Genomic DNA, 23,941 nt, shown 5'->3' on the forward strand with positions numbered 1-23,941 from the left:
AAAGAATGAAACAGAATCAGAATATTTAGAGAAGATAATTATTTTAATATGTATTAAGCTGCCATCGTGAGTAGATGTTCATTTCAGTGGATTAAATAAAACTGCATTTTCTATTTTAGTGTTAAAGTGCTATTTTCTAATCTCATCTTCTAATAAAGTTTCAGGAAGAATCTTAAGTTTACTTTAGTTCTCACACACAAGAAACCTGATTTGTGTTTTTCTTTTGTGTAGCAGTTGTGCAATAGAGAGGTTCTTGAAGCTCTGGTTTTTTTTGTCTGTTTTTATTGGTTAGAAGGTTTATTTGAAAATAAAGGCATTCCAGCTTCTGTGGGCCTTCCTGAATTTTGTATTATCTCTATAGGCAATCTTTTCTTTTAAATCTGTCTAAAAGCCCTTAGCCTTTACCTAAAATTGATTCCAGTCCGGTTTCCCCGGATTTTTTCTGTAAGATTTTTCTCTCTGTATCCATAGCCCTTGGCATTGGGCCTAGTAAGTACATGGTGGGTTCATTAGTAACAAGACAATTATGTTTCATAATAGGTAGAGTAATGGTGGTTCTCTAAGCGTTTTCAGCATTTCTACAAGCCTAATAGTAATCATATATTTACCTCAAGTCAACTGTTTTTGACTAAAGCTAATAGTGGTGAGGAAGGAAGTAACACCTGATGGTTCTGAACCATTTCAGAGTCCTTCGAGAGTCTGAAAGTATATAGTACTTTCTTTCCAGAAAAAAAAATGTATATGTGTGTATAAAAAAATTTACATGTCATTTCAGGGGGTTCAGGACTTCTTGAAACTTATCTTAGACCTTTCTGTGTGGAAGTAGAAAATTATGAGAGATAATTTCCCCCCACGCCCATTTCAATATATACACACAATTGAAGAGTCTCCTTGTAACTGCAAACAGCTTATGAAAGCTTTCTAAGCTCAACTGTCACTGTTTCAGAAAGGTGATATTTTATAGTAGCTAAGAGTACAGGCTCTGGAACCAATCTGCCTGGATTCAGATACTAATTTCTCGATGACCTGTGTGACCTTGAGGAAGTTGCTCACCCTCTCTGTTTCTTTAAATAGACGATTGTAAGGATTACATTAGTTAATACATGTAAAGTACTTAGAACAGATAGCTGTCCTCAGTAAGTGTTAGCCATTGCTTACTGCGTATTATCTCGCAGACAGGATTACTGTTGACTACCTGGCCAAGTGAGGTTCTCTGGGCTGTACCTTGCCCTGAGCCTGAGCGTGCCTTTTTCTAATTTGCACAAAGGCAGCATGTGAATCAGCTTCCTTCCTGTATACAGATGCGTGCTTTTATGTCAAGATAAACTTTCTTTTCCATATCAGCTTTAGGTAGGTTTCTTTTACCTTATTTTTGTGAAGAAACAGTTGCTTACAATTTTATGAGAAAAGCAAAGACCCAAATCCGTCTATAGACCTCCTCTTTTCCTCAGTATTTTCAGTAATTCACTTTGCCTCTGAGCAGAGTAACTGCTGCTACTCTTTTTGTCCACAATGTGAAAGTTTGGTTTTGCCTATTAATGTCTTTTTCTAGCCCATTGCTATTTCCACTCTATTCTCTTTTTTAAATTATAAGATATTGGATAGAGATTATGTTAGCTACTAGGATTTATGATTCAGCGAGCATTCTTGCCCTTCGAGATGCTCTTGCCCTTTGCACCCATCTCCTTCCCTCTCCCATCCAAGGTGATAATTATCCTTGTGCTTATCTTTCTCTTCTCTTGAGCATTACTAAATATTTATTCCTAAACAATATATTGAAACTTTATGTAAATGGAAACTGTGTATTCTGCTACTTGCTTTTTTTCAGCTCAATATTATATCCTTGAGTATGTCTATATGTACAGTATTCCATTGTATGGTAGTACCTCAATTTATTTGCCCAGTCTACTGTTCATGGACATTTTTAGCTCTTATTTTGCTATTATACACAATACTACCATGAATAAATAATTTTTATTCATGTTTTTAGATGCACATGTGCAAATTTCTCTAGCGTATAAAATCTAAGAGTGGAATTACTGAATTATAGGAAATGCTCATCTCCTGCTTTACTAGATAATGCCAAATTAATTCCAAAAGTGTTCATACTGATTTATGTTCCTATCATTTGAGTATAAGGATTCGAGTTGCTATTTATTAACTCAAGAAATGTTTACTGGGCATGTACAGCAGTAAATAAAAAGACAAAAAGCCCTACTCCTAAGGAGTCTATATTTTAGTAGGGACTAATAGCTAAAGTATTTACTATATCAAAATGGTACAAGTTTTATGTAACAAAATTAATAAAGCAAAGGGGGAAATGCTATCTCTCTGCTCTTAGAGTGAACTTTGGGCTTCTTGTGATGATGACAGAAAGAGATACAGGTATGATGAAATCGTTGGTCCTAATGCTTTTAAGCAGATAATGGTAGTGAAGCCATGAGTTTGAGAATGTTGCCGGGAGCATTTTTGGTTCTCCTCTCTCAGTCAGCAGTGATAAGGCTAAGGAATGGCATGAGGGGCTAGCGATAGGTATCTTATTCTGAGCACTCAGTGCTTTGGGGCCCACTTTTGACTCTTGCCTGCAGTGGTTGAGAGGACCAGGGGAAGGGTGACCTTGTCTGGAGCACATGGTACACTAGAGTTCTCTTGATTCAGGAATACTTGGAGGTCTAGGGCTTTCTCGACTCTTGAAGCTGGCAAAATGAAGTTTGAGACAAGGGTGGATTTATCCTGAGCATGTGGAGCTTTTAGGGCTTCCTCTTGACCATGCCCGTGGAGAGGTCCTGGGGGAGAAGTGGTATTGTCTAGAACCTGTAGAGCCCCCATTGTAAACTGGTCAATTTTTGCCAGCCTGCTGGATGTGAAATAGTATCTTGTAGTTTTAAATGTGTTTCCCTTTTTCACTCTAAAAGTCCAAAATTCTGTCTTTTCAATGTCAGATTTAGTCATATAACTCTACTGCTTAACTTCTAAGTTAAACTCCATGATCCTGTGGGTTTATTCATCATCATATACATGTCCATGTACTAGACACCCACGATTTCCCAATACAATGGCTGAAACTTTCACTTTGGTGGCTCTTGTCAGTAGACCCTAGGGAAATCCATTATACTCTGTGTTGTCACCACAAAGGTTATCGAGTCAGGAACCCTACCCGCTGTTCACTGTCAGAGAACCTGAATTGGTAGCTCTCACCCATACATTGTTACATAACCTCAAAAAAAAAAATATCTACACTGACTCCATTCCACCTCACCTAGCGCTCTCATCAGAATATCGGTCCCATGTTGCACCACTGTCGGAGGCTGCTCTTCAGTTGCCTTTCAAACTTGCCATTTTAAAATCTGAGAATCACAACTACTGTTGATAGGCTAAGGAAAATGCTTTGGCTGACCACAGCTAAGGCTGTAACGCCCTCTCTGCCTTTCAGGCCAAATCTTTATACAGTTTTAACACTCATGCCTTCCCTGCATTTCAATGCTCTCACAGGGTCACGCCACAGAATTCACAAAAAGAACGCTTGACAAAGTCAGGGTATACACTGTACTCTGATGACCCGTGGCACTCCCTAAGTGGCTCTCTGGTTGTTCCATAGGTCCTACTACACACCTTGTTTACTTGTTACATTCAGGCCATGATGGATTACAAAGATGATGATAGCATCTGCAAATTCCAACTGATTTGCTCAGTATTTTCTAAGACTAGCTCAAGACCATTAGGACTTGCCTTCTTAAACTTACAGTGTGCATACACCTATCAAACTAGGTGTAGGCAGTGAGACGTGCCCCTCTTGGTTTCTTTTTCAGCCTTCAAAAGGATTTCATCCAACTTCCTATTGTTAGTATTAAGAATATTATTTAATAGTTTTGTAAGCTTTTTGCTAGATGCATTGAGTCTTAACTATGGAAAGGCTATCACCATTATTAACATTATCCAACACACACATTATGGGAATGCCATGTACGGTGCCCGTTTCACAGAAGAGATGTATGCCAGAAATCTCAAAAGTTCTACCAGGTTAAACATGATTATACAGACCTTATTATTTCTAAAGTGCAAAAGGAGTAGAAACAGGAAACAGTCCTAAAAATAATTAGGCTAGTATGAATCTTAAAATAAACCAAAACCCTTCCTAGTGCCCTTATAAGAATAACTCCCAACAGATAAATTGGTTTGAATCCATATGAAATTGTCATGGGGAAACCCATGAGACAGTTGTCATCCACCTTGACTTACCCAAATGATTTACAAATGCATGTTTCTAAAAATATTGTGAGCAACTCAAAACCTGTATGAGTCGTCTGAAGTGTTATCATTTACAGGTATGTGAAGGATTCTCAGATCAACCAGCTCAACATCAGCTACTTCTGACTGGGTCCTGACTAAGGTCCTCCCAAGAAAGACTGCATTGGATCCACGCTCAAGAGGCCTCTCCCAGGTTTTCCTGACCCCGCTCCATCACCGTGAAGTGCCAAGGCCTTAAGACTTGGGTACGTGTATTACAACGGCAAGAGTGCCAGCGCCCACAAAGACCCATTGGACCTGTCAGCATCTCTGTTTGACCAAGCAGACACAATAGCTTGCCAGCAAAGCAGAGTGAGCCACGTGCCTCTGCATGACATCAGCAGCTGACTAACACACAAGAAAAAATAACAGATTTAGACTAGAGCCCTATATTTTCTTGAGAAGCTGGGATTTGAAGGAGCCATTTTTGAGATCTGTGCTCCTAGCAAGTGACTCATAACATAGAGTGGATCAGTCCCTGAGTTCAGAGACTGAGTTGCAATTGAGTGAAAAATAGACAACGAAATCTTGAAGAATTGCACGGAGGTGCAAGCCAAATTTAACTCTCTCCAACTAGTTGTGGTCGGACTGAGAAATTGCTAAACCAAACCTGTAATAGGACTGGTTATTTGCGTGTCTCTCCTTGTCATTGTTGCCTTTTACTGTTACATTGCTTTCTGTGTTGTCTCTGCAGGCCCAGATGTTCTCGGATAATTCACATTGCCCCGACTGTGGGCAGCAGTGGTTCCCTAGTTTAGAACTAGGTCATTGGTTGTACCAAACAGAACTTGTTGCCAATGAATGTTACCAAGTATTCTTAGACCGTATTAACAGAGCTGATTATTGCCCTGAGTGTTACCCTGATAATTCTGCTAACAGAAGCCTTGTTCTTCCTTGGTCCTTCCCGCTCGAGTGGGCGCCCCAGAATCTTACCAGGTGGACCTTTGAAAAAGCTTGCCACCCATTTCTTCTGGGTCCTCCACTGGTTAGAAAAAGGATCCATGACTCTAGAGTAGCCGGTTTTAACCCTGCGTTACAGCTGATCTTGACCAGGACAGACACAACCTTAAACAAAAAACTTGGTCAAAGCAGTTAATTTTCTAAACAGTTAAAATCATGGAGACTCTAGAGGATTTTGTACTGGTAGCCCAAGGAAGATGGAAAAATGACTCCTTTTAAATCTGATCCAGACTGTCACTGCTGTGGGGAACTGCTTAAATTGTTGGATCTGCTACCATGGTTTACACCTACTTTGTTCAGCATGAATTTAATGAGTATTTCAGCCAGACTGTTCACCTAGAACCAGACTGTTCATGTTCCCTGTGTTTTGGAATTAGCTTACCTCTCCTGAAAAGCTCCACAGCCTAATTATTGACAAATGACAAGGTAGTTCTGGAGAGGCCCTCTGCTGTGTATACCATAATGATCTCTCTAATGATAACTTTTGTGGGAGAGCATTCTCTTTGTAGCTTGATTCTAGATCATTCCAGTAAAACTACTAGATATTTTAATAAGAAACTTCATTATTCTAAATTCCACCTCTTATATATTAATCAATGATTTTTTTATATATATATATACATGATTTAGTCACATATAATCATTTGTTCATTGGCTCTATTTGGCCTCAGTATGGCTTTGACATTAATCGATAATTGGTCACCACCAGAGAAATCGCATTCTACCAGGTAACACCTACACAGATTACACAGAAACGTGCAGAAATGCTACTATCAAGACTTATGTGGCTCTACATAAACAGAGACTAGAATGTCCCTCCCTGGAAATGGAAAAGCACCTGTGCTAAGACATAGGTGACAAACGGGGTCATCCAGCTCGACTCCATGTATGTTATGAACAGTCTAAGGGAGGCACCTTTCCTAAAACTAGGACGGTCTTGCTGGACTTGAGCCACATTCTGGCCTTCACTTGTTCACGAGAATCTTGGAACCAGAGCTCGGGTTATGAAACTTAGAAAAAAAGCTGTTGAAAACATCTTAGAAGCCACTGAACAATTTTTAAATTCCACTTAAGATGCTAGATAATCCACTGTTTGCGTAGCAACCCAACAATGTTCTCAAGGTCCCAGATGCTTTCTGTTTTTCCCGCTGGGGTCCTTATCACATTGGCTTTTGTCCTCATAGTGTCCTCAGTGAGTACAATGTGGCTTGTTGCTGCTTTAGGCATTTCAGTCCCACCCAAAGGCTGGAAGTAGGGAGCAAAAGCTTTCTCATTACAAGTCTCTGCCTTATTCGAAAAGAAAATCTTGCTCAAAAGTCTTTCACAGACTTCTTCTTACATCTCATTAGCAGGTACTGGTTCACAAGGAGGCCCGGGAAGCCAGGCAAAGGGGAACGGGGCTGGCAGCGGCTGGGTAAGGCACATTGTCTTCTAATAAAATCAGGACTTTCAGGAAGGAAGAGGTGAGGAATGAATGGCTGTTGTATGCAACAAATCATGCCTGCCACATGTTGCGAAACCTAAAGTTATTTGTTAGTCTGTATAAAGAATGTACTCCAGAGATCTACCCTGTATCTGCCTTATGTCTATCGTGATGGAAGCTCTCTCTCGCTTGTCATATTGCTGAATAAACTGTGTGGACTGCTAAACTGCGTGAAGACTAGTTAGTTTATCATTAACCCTTGGTTAAAGACTCCTTCACTATCCTAAAGCTCACTGTAAAAATTAAACATTTACTTAGAGGTACTGCTTTTGAGGATGGTGTTATGAGCAATATTATTGTCCCCTAGATTTTTTCACATACATACTAAGAAATACTCTGCATATGTGAAATTGTAATTTTCAGCAAAATAGAGAAAAGGTCTTTTTGTTTCAACCATTCTCTTCTTTTTAATAGTAAAGACAAATTAAATGAATTTATACCATTGACTTTCAAGTCAGTACCTACATAAGTTTGTCAAAAGTGATCTTGATCTTACAGAAACTTTGGTTCCTTAGCTTGCTCACAGGGTATTTTACAGTGCTTTAGGAGACTCTCGTGCAGGTGCTGTAAGAACCATACTTTGAGAAATACAATAGCAGCACGTCCATGATACTTCGTTATCTGGCTTAAAAGGATGGGAACTGAGTCCTCGTCATACTGCAAGGTGGGGATAATTATTGTACTTTGCTGGTGACATATAAAGAGATTTCATGCCAGACGGAAGGTCACTGTTGACATCTCAGGTTACAACTCAGTCCCATTTTTCTCATTAATTAATAGGACTTGTAGTCCTTACAGATAGTTTTGTGTGGTGTCATTATAAGATATGTGAGTATGTGGGCAAGAGAAAGGAATCAAAAATACTTTAATATTACATTAAGAAGGGCACTTTGCCTTCAGATGTGATTATATTATCCCATACCTGTTACATGGTATCTCTCAGAAATAACATCATATGGTAGAGTTCAAAATCGAACAAGGGAGAAATTTTAGAAAACTTTGTAGCTTAGGTCTTTTCAATATGGCTACACTTGGCTTAAAATGGTGTAGATTATTCTAGAGTACTCCACTTAATAGTTTTGAATAATGAATTTTAAAGTATAAGTATGTTCCTAAAATTAATTTTCATGACAAATGATCTGGAGCATTATCCATTATTTTGGATTATGTGAGCCATACCAATCTCTACTTCCATACCTGTGGAGGAATTGATATGATAATACCTATGCAGAATGGTGGCCATTGTTTAAAATGACTTAGAACTACTTCCTGTTATTTTATGGCAGACCTGGGAGTGGAAGGTTAATGGAAATATGCTTGGGCAGGTGGGGAAGAAAATATTTGCTAAAGAGAAGGCTGTCCTGGCTTGTGGGTGACAGATAAGATTTCATCTCTTAAGTTAAAGGAACCCCAGGCAAGCAGGCAGGCCCAGGCCAAAACAGATTCCATGACATCCAAAGAGTATGTGGCTATCAGCATGATAACAGATATCTGTAAAAGCGAGATGAGTCATACCTTTCCCATCTCTTCAGCTTCCCCCAGCAGCCTTTGATTCTCCCTGGAATCTTGGGAACAACTTGAAAACTGCTTATTATAGAGGAGAAATGATGGCTTTGCAGCCAGCTGACCTGGGTTTGTCTTCGAATTCTGACACAATTGAATGACTTTGGGTGATTTAACTTCTGTATCCAGTTTCTTCATCTGTAAAACTGAAGGAATAATCATAGTCCATACGTCATAAGATTATTATGAAGATCAAATAAGTTAATACATAAAGCGCTTTGCTGCCTGGCCCCAAAAAAGGCATTTAATAAATGTTAGTTATTATTGTCATGTATGTTTTATATGTTACTTATCTCCACAGCAGGATTACAGATTGTTTGAGGGCCAAGATATTTGCTGAACGTAGCCTAAAATGGCAACCTTCACTAAAATAAGTGTTTAAAAATAGAAAAAAAATATATATACACACACACACACACACACACACACATATGTACATATACACATGTATTTCGCCCTGACTGCCATGCATCTGTCATGATGGCATTTATATCTAAACTACCATCCTGGATTGACTGATTCTCTTTCGTTCTTCTTGGCTGCTAGACTTTTAATCTCTCTCTCTTTTTGATTTACATCTTAGTGTTGCAGAGACCAGTGCTTCCTGATACCTGCCTCTTCCTTCTGCAGGTCTTCTCCAGGTCTCCATCCCATCCCCTCCTCCTCCCTGGTCCCCATGGCGACACTAGAGGTTTTCAGGATGGAGGAGAGGTTGGGTGAGGGGTCCTACTGCTGTCCCAGCTCTGATTTTGTTCTCACAGGCAGGTTTTCCTTGCCCTCTCTCCTCCCAGCTGGTTGTAACAAAATCTATGGCAGACTGTAGTTGAATGGTGCCTCTTTAACACACGTTCATTGTATGTGGGCTCAGTTACCATTACGGGCCTTTCCTTTTGATTCTTTTCCCCATAGATTTATTACTCATTTTAAAAATTAACTACATCAAATACATAGGAAAGTACTGACAATAGCATTCACCTATGTACCCAGATATAACATTAACATTTTGTCACATTTACCTCAGTTTTTTTTTAAAGATACTTGACAGGTACAGTTGAATCTCGTTCTTGTTCTCATCCAATTCCTGTCCTTCCCTCTGCAGAAGCAAGCACTAAATGGAAGTTGATGTATATCCTTCCTGTTTACGTATTTAATTTTTATTTTATGTATATATATATATATATATTTTTTTTTTTAAAAATGTACAAAGCAATAAAAATATTGGGCATTCAAAACGTTATTACTCAGTAACATTTATATATAAATGTAATATACATCAATTTGTAGCATTATCCACACAATACTTAATTTTGTATGTTGGAGCATGTTAAACTTGATTGTGTTACTGCGGTGCAAAGGTCATTCGGTATACCAGACAACAAACACCTACCAGGTTGTCAAAGCATGACCATAGGTACAATGACATGGAGCAGAAAGGGTACATCATAAAAGACAGTGCACAGGGCAGCCGCATCTGCAGAGGAAGTAGTGAGGCAAATTTCTATCCCTTTTGAGAGAAGTCCCAGGACATCAAAATTAAGGAATGCATCTGTTGACCTACCATCTGGTGCATTCTCCATAAATGGAGAATAAAACCTTACTGCTTTAATCTGTTTCAGGCCCTCATGGAGACAGTTAAAGCAAAATGATAAAAGTTCTCTTGCACATTCCAGGGTCACCGGAAAGTGGATAACTGCCAGTGATGAACCTGTTATATTTAAGTGGAAAAATGAATCATCGTAATCTCTGCGTATGGGGCGCTGAAAACCAACATGTCACACAATCGAACTTAAAAGGGACTCACTGAACATACATGTTTCTTGTGCCATATGAAGCACACGGGTCTTCATCAGTTCCTTTTTGCAAAATACTCTGTCAAAGGTTATTCTTTTTTTGGACATACTTATGGAATGGTTTTTCCTACGGATGCAGAAAGTCTCCAACATCCCATTTCCATGAGGCTGAGGCTCTGCCTCACTTCCATTATGCAGTTCAGAGGTTCCTAGTATATACACTGCCAGGTATGGATTGGACTGTGTTCAAGACTGACCTGCCTCTGGAATAGTGGCCTCCAGATCCCCCAGGAGATGTGACTTCTTGTGAGAATGTGTCAAGCTCCACGGCTGCTGTACCACTTCTTCTTTGCAGCCTGGAGGGCAAACTGCTTCAGCTATGGGCGTACGAACATGATGCGTTACAGAGGACTCAAACGAAATGGGCCACAGTAACGATGTGTGCCTTGAGACAAAAAAGGTGTATACTGAGCATTTGTAAGATGATAGAAATACCTGTGATGGTTCCTTTGCAGATTGTTTATTGGCTGCAACCTAGTTACCAAGTAATACATTTTTGAAAGCATTCAGTTCTGTCTGTTTGAAATAAAGTCGATTGAGGATATTCTACAAAATAAAATGTAGAGATTTTGAGTTGGATAACAAGTGTAACCACCACAGTACAGATGGGAAACACTTTCATGGCCCCAAAATGTTTCCTTGTGCCCTTTTCCAGTCAGTGCCTCCTCCCCCAGGAACCCCTGGTCTGTTTTTCATCACCGTAGTCCACGGATCTACACTAGCAGAAAGACTTGTCTCTAACTCCTCCCTTCCCTTCCAGTTTGTAATTGGCACCACTCTATCCATTCATTCACTCATTCGCTCGTTCATATTCTTTTCAATTAAAATATGGAGTTCTTACTCTACACCAGGCACTGCGCTAGGCATTTGGGATTTAAATTTTTAATTTATAAAATTAAATTTTATAAAATTGTGCTGTGAGAAAGATACAAAGAAGGCTAGTTGGCTAGCCTCTCAAAATGTAATGCTTCACAAAGCTCTTTCACAAATATATACATTTTTGTTTTTTATTGAGGTAAACTTGGTATATAACATTATATAAGTTCAAAGTATACAACATTATAATTCAACATCTGTATATACTACAAAGTGATCACCACTAGGAATCCCATCCTTCACCATACAATTGACCCCCTCCCCCAATCTGTTCTCTGGATCTAGGAGTTTGTGTTTTGTTTCATTTGTTCGTGTGTGTGTGTGTGTGTGTGTGTTTCAGATTCCACATGAGGGAAATCACATGGTATTTGTCTTTGTCCGACTTATTTCACTTAGCATAATACCCTCAAGGTCCATCCATGTTGCACAAATGGCAAGATTTCATTCTTTTTTTTTTTATGGCTGGGTAGTATTCCATTATGTATATGTGTCCATCGGTGGACACTTAGGTTGTTTCCATATCTTGGCTATTATAAATAATGCTGCAATGAACGTACAGGTGCCTTTATCTTTTCGTATTAGTGTTTTCATATTCTTTGGACAACTCTGCAGAAGTGGAATAGCTGGATCATATGGTAGTTCTATTCTTAATTTTCTGAGGATCACGTATACTTTTGTATTTAACCCTCATAACAATCCTTAATCATTTTTTTTAACAGATAATTAAGGTTAAGTAACTTTTGAAAGTATCGTTTTTGACAAAGAATAAGATTTAACTATAAAACGATAAATTTTTTTATTGCTTATAAATTGCTTCTGATTTTGATTCCTTTTGTATGTAGTTCATATTAATTTATACATCGGTATTCTTTGAGCACTGCCTGAAAAGCCATTGTATACAGACATATGTCTCTATTTTACAAAAGAATGCCGCTGAGAAGTCAGTGATACAACTCCAAATGTGTATTTCCTACTCCAAGGTCCAAGGCAGCCATCTTGGTTTGCAGGTAGCCCCTGTGCACTTACTTGTTAAGGATAAGTGAAAGCTTGTGACAGGCACTCTGAGAAATTGATATGGGACCGAAATTGAAGACATAAAGGAACTCTGGTGATGAATTCAGCAGTGACTTAAATTTCCACTTTTGGAATTACTTTTTATTTCAATTTCATAGATGTTCTCTTTAAGATTCTGGTCACTTGGTCTTACTTTTTACGTCCTTTCAACCACACTGGAATGTGTTGGGAGGTTACGGCATTCAAGGTTAATAATATGAAGCTTTTTTTCTTTTTTCTATTTGTAGTCTTGGATGTGGAATGTGATCCTCAAGAAAGCCAGACAACATTTTTTTCTTCACTAGAAAAGGTTTCAGGGAGGAAATAATTAATCAAACTAAACAGATTTAATAACTAAGGCTGAAGGTGGCATTTCACCCATGTAGGAATAAAAAATCATTAATTTTTTTCCATTTTATTTTAGTTACTGTATATATGCCTTGTTTCCTGGGTCCACGGGAAGCATGAGTCTGTTGGGACTTGAGTCAAGAAGAAAACAAGACATCTTTGCAAGGAAAACCAGACACTAACGAAAAGAATCCCGAAGTCTGAAGAGAAAGAGCGCAAACATGGCAGACAGAGGACTTAGGGATTCTCCAGAGGGTAAGACTGTCTGTGCAGCACTGAGGTTTGTGCTGTAGGGAACTAGGGCTGTGCTGAGGCAGAAAATTTCTGATTATTGAAACTTGAAATTTGTAAGTAAAAAAAAAAAATTTAAGTTAACTTGATTAATTCGTTATTAGAATAAAAAAATAATTATTGAATTTTACCATAATTTACCAGACCTTAATTATAAGTAAGATTCATGTTTTTGATCATTGGTTGGTATTGGAAAAATGCAGTGAATCTTAAAAAAAAGATGGTAGACAAATCTTTATTTCTAAAAATCAAGAAAACTGACGTGGTATATATTTAGAGGGGATCTTTCAATGATAGAGAAAGATGAAATTTAAATTCATCCTACATATGTGTATATATAGGATATACAAAGAAGGTAAAATGTGAAGTTGATTTTTCAGAAGAGCAGAAGGGCATATTCATTTAAATCTTTTACTAAGGATGTTTTTAATATACATAGAAGTGGAACAGTATAACGAACCCCCATGTACTCAACGTCTATCTTCAGCTATTATATACATAATGTTGTCTTTGGGCTGTCTTGGAATATTTAAGTGTGACTCTAAGACATAACATCATTTTATTTGTAAATAGTTTATATCTCTTAAAGTTAATTTAAAAAAAAAGACCAAAATAGCATTATCACACCTAAAAAATAAATGCATAGTTATTCCTTAATATCATCACATATCCATTGAGTAGTCACACATTTCCCCAGTTGTCTGATACTCTTTTTTTTTTTCTTCACAGCTGGGTTTTTTTTTTTTCTCTTTACAGTTGGATCACATACTGTGTTTGTTGTCTCTTGTAGGTTGCTTTAGTATTTTTAAGCTTTATTACAGAAAGTTTCAAACATATATAAAAGTAGAGGGATGAAATGAAGCCCATGTAGCTGTCAAACAGCTTCGGCCTCTGTTGGCACGTGGCCCCTGCGGTTTCCTCTACCCGACCTCACTTCTCCTTCCCCGCGCATCATTTAAGTGAAAAATTCCAGCCATCATATAATTTCAGCCATAAAAATACTTGAATACTTATCTCTAAAAGATAAGGGTTCTTTTTTAAAAACATTTTCATAGTACCTTTATCGTTCTAAAGATGAACAAAAGCTTCTTAGTTTCATCACATATCTGGCATTCAAATTTTCCTGTCTTAGAAATATTTCTTTAACAACTGGTTTCTTTGACACTGGATCGAAACAGTGTGGCCCACACGCTGCATTTGGCTGATGTGTCTCTGAAGTCTCCCTTAATCGATAGGTGACCCTCCTTTTTTTCTTTTCTTGCATTTTTGTTTTTTCCTTGCTGTTACTTAAGAAACAGTCGTTGGTCCCTTGGCATGTCTCATGTTCTGGGTTTTGCCGATTACATTCCTGAGGCATAATTTAATACATTTCTCTATCCCTGTGTTTTGCTGGATACTGGTGGGTAGCTCTAGAAGCACGATCAGGTTCAGGTTCAGTTGTTTTGCAGGAATACTTTCTAGGTGGTATAGTGTACTTCCTTTCGCAATGAATGGGGAGGTTCATGACATCTGGTTTTCCCTCTTTTTGTGATGTTAAGATTGATCAGTGGGTTCAGCACCAACTCCTCTGTTTACTCCTGCCCCTCCCCCAGGGGTGGCGGCAATGGATTTGGTTGCCGTTGATGACAATTGCCTAGATCCATTATTTCAGTAGGGAAGAGGATGTATTTAATGCAACTATAAGTTGATTCCGTCATGCAGAATAGTTTTACGTTAGTATTATTTGTTAGATTTATTAATGTGGTAATAAATGTTTGTCTTAATCTTCTTTAGTGGATATCAAGAGAAATAATGTTTAGGAAGAATGCCTTGCAAACCATAAAAAAAATCTATATAAATGTTACTATTTATCAGGGAACTTGTTAAAGTACAAAAAAATAAGGGAATTTTTTTCAATAAAAATTATAAATTTTTATCTCAATAGACTCTCAAAAGGATTTGGAAAATGACCCATCGATACATTCTCAGGCACAGGAGACCACAATTACAGCAAGTACCACCGAAGAAGCTCAGACTCTTAACCCCGCCTCTGGTCCCCCCAAAGACCACCCAGAGGTAGAAACAATAGATTCAGGAAGTGATCATGCATGCGGTCCAGATGAAACAAATTCTGGGGAACATCCAAAGGATAAAACAGAACCGGAGTCCAACCAGAGTTTTCAGGATGGGGAACAAGGGTGTCAGCTCTCACCAGAAAGTGTGGGCGAAGAGCCCTGGCACCCAGAACCCAGCCCGTCTCCTAGGGACGAGGCAGGAGAAGCAGATGCACACTTAGGGGGCAGCTCTGTAGCCCTCCCTGAGGAAGCAAGCGACAGACCGGGAGCTTCACAGGAGCCACCTGCCGTAGACCCCCAGGGCGCCCAGAGTCCTGGTCCTTCCAGTGCAGAGCTGGAGGGCCAGGGGACACTGAGGAGGCGGCTGCTGGTGCCAGGTGAGAGAACCCACTGAACTTCTGTTTTGTATTGCGCTATCACTGAGAACACCGCATAGGTCAGGGTCCTTCTTTTCAGAGAATGTTTCTTTCCTTCCTAGGATTAAGGGCTTTGGGCCTTGCCCAAGGTCACATAAAGGGATATGACAGAGCCGAGATTAGAATGAGGTTTCTTATCTCCTAGATCAGCTCATTTCCACTACATTGAGTTACTTCCCACACATAAACTGCTTTTTTAAACATTTTTATTTATCTACTGTTTGTATTAATGCAGCATGATAAAAGAAAAAAGTGTATAACTTTTTAAAAATTCACCTCTGGCCTTTTTTGCTTTTTTAAATATTTCTTAGGAGCATGTTTTCACTTATAATTTTAAAAATCTTTTATTTTGGGGGGGAAACAAAATACCGCAAAAATCAAGAGATGGGGATATTTAAAAACCAACATCGATCTGTACAGTACCCACATCACAGTCATTTCAGTTTTATGGGACTTTGAGCAAATCAGTTAATTTCTCTGTATCTGTTTTTCCCCACTTGTACGTTAGAGAAAAAGCACTATATCTTGCCTTAGGATGATAATAGTTACAGTGTGCTGAGTCCTTACTGGAACTCAAGGGACACGAGTTCCAGTTGTCGCCCTCCTGCTTGCTAACTTGGGTGACCTTGGGCAAGTCTTTAACTTCTGGTATTTCAGTTTCCTACCTGCAGGATGAAGTTGGACCAGGTGATACCCGGCTGGTCTTGTCCAGCTCTGGCCTGTGATTGTAGGTGTGGATCTGTATTTTATAAGTACTCTGAAGAGCTCAGTCTGGAATGCCTATTTGTCGGTGCAAAGGATTGTAAAATATAAGACATTCTGTTCATCAGGGACTTGACAGAGGGCTAGAAATTCATGTGTCACTATAAATCAATGACTGATCTCAAATATGTTTCGTTAAAATAGTCTGTGACTTCAGTGAAGGCAAGGACCGTTTCTCTCTTCATTGTGTTTCTGTGGCACCTTTGTGAATATTTGTTAAAGGAAAGAATGAATGAGATTTATATGGACCATTATCTGCCATCAAAATTCCACCGGTATGAGCTAATCTAGGAGATGAGAAAACTTGTTCTGATCTTGGTTCGGCCTCATCTCTTTATGTGACTTGCGCAAAGCCCTTAACATCCCTGGCCCTTTTGTCGTGATAGGTAAGGTAGGGGGCTGGAGCAGGTGTTCATTAAAGATCCTTTCAGTCCTGAAATTCTGTAATATGATATTTTAAAAATCTCTTTTGGTGTAATATGACTAAATGAACTATCCTTTAAAGGTGAAGATGATTCTACTTTTTTACGTTAATGGAGTATGTTATTTGAATTGTTTTTCCGGTAAGGGTTGTGGGCAATACTTAGCTTTCACTGTTATATGAGGTGCCTGCCTGGGGTCAAGCCCACAACTAGACTCTAGGTTGACTTAGCTCAGAGTGCTACAAAATACTGCCCTCCTTTACGCCCACACATTTTCAGATGGATGTGTCACCCCATCACCTACATTTTTATGTAGTTGATAAATTTTCTTAACCTTGTATTCCTTGCTTAGTAAACTCTTAGTATACTTCCTTCACTAAGAATTTCAAATTTGCTTTTGTGGGTTGTTTTGCAACTGCACAGTAATCTCTCCTGTCTCTAAACTTAGTGCCCTCATTGTTTGTATACTTGGGGGCCTTGTGGAGCCGTGTGGGACTCAGACACTGAGATTAGAGCATCTTTGCCCTGAGATGCCGAGTCCTGTGTACAGCTGACATTTCTTACATCACTTCTTAACTTTGTACATTTTGTTAAATCACATTTTGGATAGGTTTGGCTGCAATATTAGGAAGCTGCTTCTTCATCCTTGTTGTAAGGGCCAGGAAGGAACCGTGAATGTAGCAACAGTATCCTTAAATGAATTTTGTAGCACTACATTTTATTCTTCTAAGTAGAATAAAAGTAATAGTGAGCCTTAAGGAAAAGACAAGAAAAAACTTCCCCTTGCATAAAAGAAAATTTTACAAAGTATAGAAATGCTCTCAGTCAAACAATTCTTTGGCTTGGTAAGAGGTATACACACTCATCAGTGTACTGGCTAAATATAATGGTTTTTCTTTTTTTCCTCCAGAAGCTGAAAGTCATCAAGAAGAAACACAAAAATTGGAAGAAAACAAAGAGAATGCACAGGATTCCATAAGAAAGACTGATAAAAAGGATTTTTGGTGCTATGGTAGGTATGAAACGGGTGTCCCTGCAGTATTGATTCATATTCAGAAATGCTCAGAGAAGATCTCTAGAAAATCTACAGTCTTACACAGTTTTAACATTGTTTTAATATGTTTTTTTAAAGAAAGTAAAGTAATTCTAAAAATAGAGCAATAGAGTTTTCGGGATTTTTTTCTTTAGGGGTACTGGCTGTTACATGCCATCCATAACAAAATGGGATTTCCCACTGGAGGAAAGACATTTTATAAACAAGAAACTGAAACTGCCTTTTCAATTAGAGAGTTTTAACTTCTCAAGTGGCATTTTTACATTTTGACGCGTTAGAAAAAATGGCCTGTTAACATGTAGTAGGTACTTTGAGAAGGTGGAAGAAGATACTGATGGTTCATTTCTGAATCTTTATATTATACTGTAGCAACATATTATAGAACAAATATATGACTTAGCTTTTCCTTTTAGCAAAGGTATTGTATCTTAAAATAATTAAATCTAAGAAAGCAGAGAAAAAGTATATCTGGTAGATTTTAAGAGCAGAAAGTTTAAAGGATTTTGGCAAAAGAAACCACAGCCAGTAAAATCTAACGGTTTCTCTACTTCATTTCAGTTTACCGCAGGCTTTCTTTCGGACTCATGCTCTCTCTCTAATTTTTTCTTCTATTTTTCCATTCTCTGACAGGCTTCATCTTTCTTGGTTGCCTGGTTATGACTCCCGTTTTGCTAAGCTTTGCTGCTCGTAGCTACTATTCCTCTCCAACACAGCAAGCGGCCAATAATCCAGCTTTGGAGGCCTTCTTGGCTCACTTCAGCCAGCTGAAGGATAAATTTCCAGGCCAGAGTTCCTTTTTGTGGCAGAGAGGGCGTAAGTTTCTCCAGAAGCACCTCAATGCCTCCAACCCTACCGAGCCGGCCACCATCATATTTACAGCAGCGCGAGAGGGGAGAGAGACCCTGAAGTGCCTGAGCCACCACGTGGCAGATGCCTACACCTCTTCCCAGAAGGTCTCTGCCATCCAGATTGATGGGACTGGAAGGACCTTGCAGGACAGTGACGTGGTCAAGCTATCGGTGGACAAGCTGCTGAGCTCTGGCTTTGAGAAGGGCCGGAAGGCTGCTGTGGTACACCGCTTTGAGTCCCTTCCTGCAGGCTCCACCTTGATCTTCTACAAGTACTGTGACCACGAGAACGCCGCCTTTAAAGACGTGGCCCTGGTCCTGACCGTTCTCCTAGAGGAGGACACGTTAGAAGCCAGCGTCGGCCCAAGGGAAACTGAAGAAAAAGTGAGAGATCTACTCTGGGCCCGGTTTACCAACTCCAACACTCCCAGCTCCTTCAACCACATGGACTCGGACAAACTGAGTGGGCTGTGGAGCCGGATTTCCCACCTGGTGCTGCCCGTCCAGCCGGTGAGGAGCATCGAAGAACAGGGCTGCCTGCTGTGAGCCGGGCGTAGGGCTGGCTATGGGAGTGGCATGTGGGTTCATTAGAAAGTCAGTTTAAAAGCCTTCCGTTTATGTGGAAGGAGATTGACGAATGTGAGGAAACTGCCTGAAAAGCATAAATGAGCTCATTTTAGGAAAAAAATTTTATTTTTTACTTTGTGTAAACTTTTTCTAATCTAAACTTGACAACGCTAAAAGTTGACCTGACTTTTTTTCCTTGACTTTCAAGCAAATCAGGTTTGAAATATAACGTGGTATATATCACTGAGGATTTTTTTTTAATCCGAAAATATAGCAACAGAATTATTGCACAGAAAAATAATCTTCTCAGAGTAACTACAGAGTGGTTTTTGTTTTCTTGAGACTCTAGAAAGCCTTTTGGTGAGTATTTGGGCTGGAGCAATTACAGTTATGAAGCAATGATAATTAAAAAAAAATGTTTTCTATCACATGTTAAATATTTTAAAAACTCATTTTAATAGCCTAGTTGTGGGATTACATTTTATACTAATTTGCACTTTTGAATAGTATGAAAAAAGGACATTTGAATTCAAACGCTTAGCTAAATACTATATGGAAGGCACTGTGCCTTTTTTCTTTTAATGAGCTGAGGTAAAAGCAGCTATAATCAAGAAATGTTCTTAAAAATTGAAAACAATGCGGGGGAGGGGGGATTGTAATCATTGGAAATGAAGAAATTCCAGTGGACCATCTCTTTGCTTCAGCTTTCTTGAACTAGTCAGAGCAGTGATTTTCAAGCTGTGTCTGCTGGCCCTCTCCCCTTTGTGTGAGAGCAGTTCTGCGTTGACTGCTTCATATTTTGGGATTCTTCATAAGACTTAATTGGAACAAAGACTTACACTGATAATGACCAACTGAAAACCACCGACTGAGGGAGAAAATATCTTAGAAGATAGGAAATGGGTAAAACAAATGAATGTATTAGATAGAACTCATGTGTAGGAAGAGGATGAAATATAGGTTTATTATAGATACATTTTTTATGAAAGACAAAGACCTACAGATAAACAGAATATTTAAAGTATTTACTAGCATATTTCTGATACTTTTGTTAATTTCTGTTAATCATTTCTGTCTCCCTTGATTGGAATTTTGTAATTGCTTGGATGAGAGTTTGAGTATCCTCTAAGCAGAACAGATTTTAATACCAATTGAACAGGTTTTATATAGGTACATTAGCATAACTTTGCCATACTGTTTACTTATTAAGCAGTGATGGAACATTATATAATGCATCTCAGTTCTTGACCTGCTAGTTAGAATTACCTTTAGGTTAACAATGAGAGAAATACAAGCGATGTCACACTTAGTGAGAGGAAGCAGAAATGGTAAATAGCTTCTAAGAGGTTCTATGGCCAATATTAATTGTTGGACCATGTTCTGTGATTGTAAGAAAGATTGAGAACAGTGTTCATGGAGATAGTAGGATGTTTGTTTGTTGTTTGTTTTTGCGTTCCAGCTCTGAAAGTAGAACTCTAGTAAATGATCTTGACCTAATGAAGGGTCTGTGCCATTATATGGCATCCCTGGGAACTATCATTATGGTCCTGGAATAGTTCAACAGCTATTGGACTCTTTCAGTTAGGTTTCGGCCTCTCTGCTGCTATGAAAATAGAGAAAAGAAATCACATGATTAAAGTATGGAAGGAGTTTCAGAAACAGTAGGAAGATAATAGTGATCTTTATTGATACCTAAAAGATCACGAAGACGTGGGGGAACAATCTGAAAATATTTGTCACAGGAAAAAAGCACAAATCTGTTCTAACCGAGGCTTACATTGTACTCAGCTGAGGAGGAGCACACCTATAGGAACTATTTTTCACTTGGGACTTTGTGAAGGGGTCTTGCAACAGAGTAGAGGAAAGACCTGCCCGGATGCAAAGTTAAAGCACAGTGAACATAATACCAATATCAATCCAATATAAACTCAGAGGAAATTGGAGAAAAATCTATATACCATATTCAATCTTTTTCTGTATTTCTAGATCTCAGATCCTAGCATTACATCGCAGAAACCAATGGTGCCTTGTAGAGCTGTCATGTTGGCCAGCTCACCTGTGCTACCTCAGGGCTCTAAAGAACCAGTCTGAAGTATGCATATCGAATCTGTCAGTGACCAGTGACTCAGATCATAGCTGAAACAAAGATTCTTATTTCTTCATTCAGTTGAATATGGTTTTTCATCACTTCCTTTCAATATAGTTTAGAAAAGGAAATTTCAAAAAGTCACAATTTTTTTTTTTTTTTTTTTACTGTTTAGCCTTTGTTAAAAATTACTTCTCCTTCCATGTATAAGTGCAATCGACTGAAAGTGTTGTTAGTTTTCTGTCCACTACTTCAAAAATCATTTTAAAAAAGAGCAGTATATTAGCTCTGGGTCTTCTCATAAATAAAATGATTATTTTTAAAGCATAAAACTTTATATTTTTAAACATACAAATAGTTAAAATTTATTATCTAATGTACTTAGGGTAATTTCTACTGAATTGTTTCTATTTTTTACATTTTTCAAATTTCCAAATTTTCTTGTATACCTAGTAGTTCATCTTTCATTACTATATAATAGATAAGTTTGCTTATTGGACTTAGAATAATGACTTGTGGGCAAATGACCAATACATGATACCTAAACATCACTGTTTAATTATTATTGTAGAGCAACTCTCATTACATTACTTATTGATATAAATTACTTCTTGATTGATACCAGAGTTCTAGAAGCACCTGATGGAATCAGAAATTATCTCTGCACTTGAGCTTTTTTCCCTGTGGGGTAAATTTCCCTGTGGGGTAAATTTTAGGTTTCCTAGTTAATTTCCAAGGGTTGGCAGAGAAGTTCCAGGGGATTCGTATCACTAAAGGCAGTGATAACATTTCTATTTTTTAAAATCAATAAAATAATTTCAATGCATTTCACATGAAAGCCTCCAAGCTCATGGTGGCGAGTAAAGCCAAGAGCACCTCTGACCCGCTGCCCCCGCTGCTAATAACCCAGGTGAACGGTGCTAGCTGCTAAGGTGGTTCTGACCCTGTCACATTTTTTAATTGTGTGATTTATACTTTTATCTGTTAAAGACAGGAAGCATAATGAGTATTTGTTAAAATACGTATAACAAACAAATAGAGCAGGTGAAAGTGATAATAATTTAGCAATATGATCTTCAAATGTTACACAGAAAATATAATTATTATATTTGGTTAGGGTCATCACTTAATGGGAATAAAGCTTACATCCATGTACAGTTTATTTGTAAAAAAATAAACAGCAACGTGAAAACTTTTCATCAGTTGAAAATATAATAAGTATAAGAATAAACCAGTACATCATTGTAAAGCCCTCAATACTTCATTTAATAAAAGCAGTTTTTAATCTGTTTTTCAAGTCAAGGATGTAGTTAAATACCAGTATTCATTTTAATATTTTGTTCACTGAGCATAATGTATTTCATTTTAAAATTTTTTGAAAAGTCATAATGGATTTTTTTTCAAAATTAAAGTACACTGCACACTGTATCACTGGTGATATTTCTCTCTATATATGTATTGTGAATATTATTGATTACAAATCTCTTTATCATAACCCGTGGAAATACAAAATGATTATTTAAAAATTTTTCTAAAGGTGTCTGACATTATCAAATACTGAGGCTTAGGGAGTCACATACTTGTGAATAATGATATGTTTGCGAAAAAGATGTTACCAATTCTAGAGAGAATTAAATGGAAAACAGTTTCTCCAGGTAACTTTAAAATATGCCTTATTTCTATTTATATTAAACTTAGGTGTTAGGTTGTAGCCTAAATTTGCCTCATTCAGACTGAGACTGGGCTATTAAAACTCATTTCCAACTAACACACGGCCCTGTCAAAACTATGGCATTGCTTCTCGACATATTTTTAAAAATATGTATATAAATTAGTGAAGAGCACTAGCCTCGTCCAAATGGCACGAGAACACGACCAGCATCTCATGATCTTCAAATAATCTGTGAAGATATAATTTAGTCTTCAACGCCTCTCCTTCCGGTATTACCTGCAGTGTCTCTTTCAGCTTGTGTTGATGTCTTTACAAATCCAGACACTGGTTCCTGTACTAGGAAATGATCTTCCACTTTTCCTCATCGGGGCTCACAGTGAAATTAGCCGTTGGCTAAGAGCACTTACCGGAACCAAAAAGAACACTGGACTTGGGAAACAGCGGGCTGAGTAACGTCTGAGTAGGGTAGAGCTGATGAGATGTTTGGCCACCGCCATCTCAGGCTTCCTTCCTGTACCCAAACTAGGCCTCAACCTTATCAACACAAAGCTCCAGGCAGCTGCTCCCCGGTGACCAGAGTACTGAGATTTAAATCCTTTTTGCCATCCCTGTCCTAAAAGAAAGAAGTGGCACGTTGACTTTCAAACACATTTGTTTTTCCTACCTAACAAAAATAAATGGGCTTTGCCAGTTTTCGTGTCAAATTTTTGGCATTCCCCTTCATTCCCAGCTGTGACTGCTTTTGCATTTGTTTCTTTACGAATGTTGAAGAATATGCCTGATTCAAATTAGTTGTCTGGTTGTACCAAAAATCCATCAGTTGACTATTTCTTGATTATAGTTCCCAAAATAGCAAGTTTATGGAAAAAGGCATGTGGTCATCAATGCTGGGAAAGGAAACTGCCTTCATGTGGCAATAAATCCGAGAACCAAAGACCCCTGTGAGGGTCAGGCCGCCCCCGTGGCCATCGGTGAAGTCACTCAGCGCAGACGCTGTGCCTAGAATCCACTGCGCTTCTCACGAACCTTTCTCTGGGTGCAAGTCCTACTTAACGAGGCTTTTTGAGTAAGGGAGAAAGTGGGGTTGCAAGTAGAGCCCTGGGAACTGTCCCAACCGGGGGTGCGCTGCTAGGAAATGTATTTAAGTGTGGACATCGAGAGTGGGAGAGTCCAGAGTGCATTAAGCCTTAGAATGCTGCCAAACCAGACTCAGAAGCACCTGGGTACCCACCTCTGCCCCTCGCCCCGCTTCTCCTGGCTTTCGGCCCCCACTATTCCAGAACCAACGGAAAACAACCAATCTATTGGCAGAGTTCATAGAATCGTTTTCTACCAAATCTGAATTTGAT

At 38.6% G+C, this 23,941-nt stretch overlaps 2 protein-coding genes across 4 annotated transcripts; both read left to right on the top strand.

Annotated features, from left to right (window-relative positions):
- The first annotated feature begins 4,358 nt into the window (after positions 1-4,358).
- Positions 4,359-22,222, top strand: LOC102897168 (torsin-1A-interacting protein 2). 3 transcript variants are annotated; one of them, XM_025043895.1, is made up of 6 exons: positions 4,359-4,493; positions 9,964-10,132; positions 12,497-12,675; positions 14,636-15,142; positions 17,276-17,377; positions 18,050-22,222. In XM_025043895.1, the coding sequence occupies exons 3-6, from the start codon at positions 12,642-12,644 to the stop codon at positions 18,811-18,813; spliced, it is 1,407 nt and encodes a 468-aa protein (XP_024899663.1). In that variant the 5' UTR covers positions 4,359-4,493; positions 9,964-10,132; positions 12,497-12,641; the 3' UTR covers positions 18,814-22,222. The 3 variants fall into 3 exon arrangements, with proteins under 3 accessions (XP_024899663.1, XP_006907837.1, XP_024899665.1); XM_006907775.3 differs by lacking the exon at positions 9,964-10,132; XM_025043897.1 differs by lacking the exons at positions 4,359-4,493; positions 9,964-10,132 and adding an exon at positions 6,596-6,710.
- LOC102896926 (torsin-1A-interacting protein 2) lies at positions 4,488-6,896 on the top strand. The gene has a single exon (XM_006907774.3). The coding sequence runs from the start codon at positions 4,988-4,990 to the stop codon at positions 5,381-5,383; it is 396 nt and encodes a 131-aa protein (XP_006907836.1). The 5' UTR covers positions 4,488-4,987; the 3' UTR covers positions 5,384-6,896.
- Positions 22,223-23,941: the final 1,719 nt, after the last annotated feature.

The sequence above is a fragment of the Pteropus alecto genome, unplaced genomic scaffold (genome assembly GCF_000325575.1).
Source record: "Pteropus alecto unplaced genomic scaffold, ASM32557v1 scaffold101, whole genome shotgun sequence".
In the NCBI taxonomy this organism is placed as follows: Eukaryota; Metazoa; Chordata; class Mammalia; order Chiroptera; family Pteropodidae; genus Pteropus; species Pteropus alecto.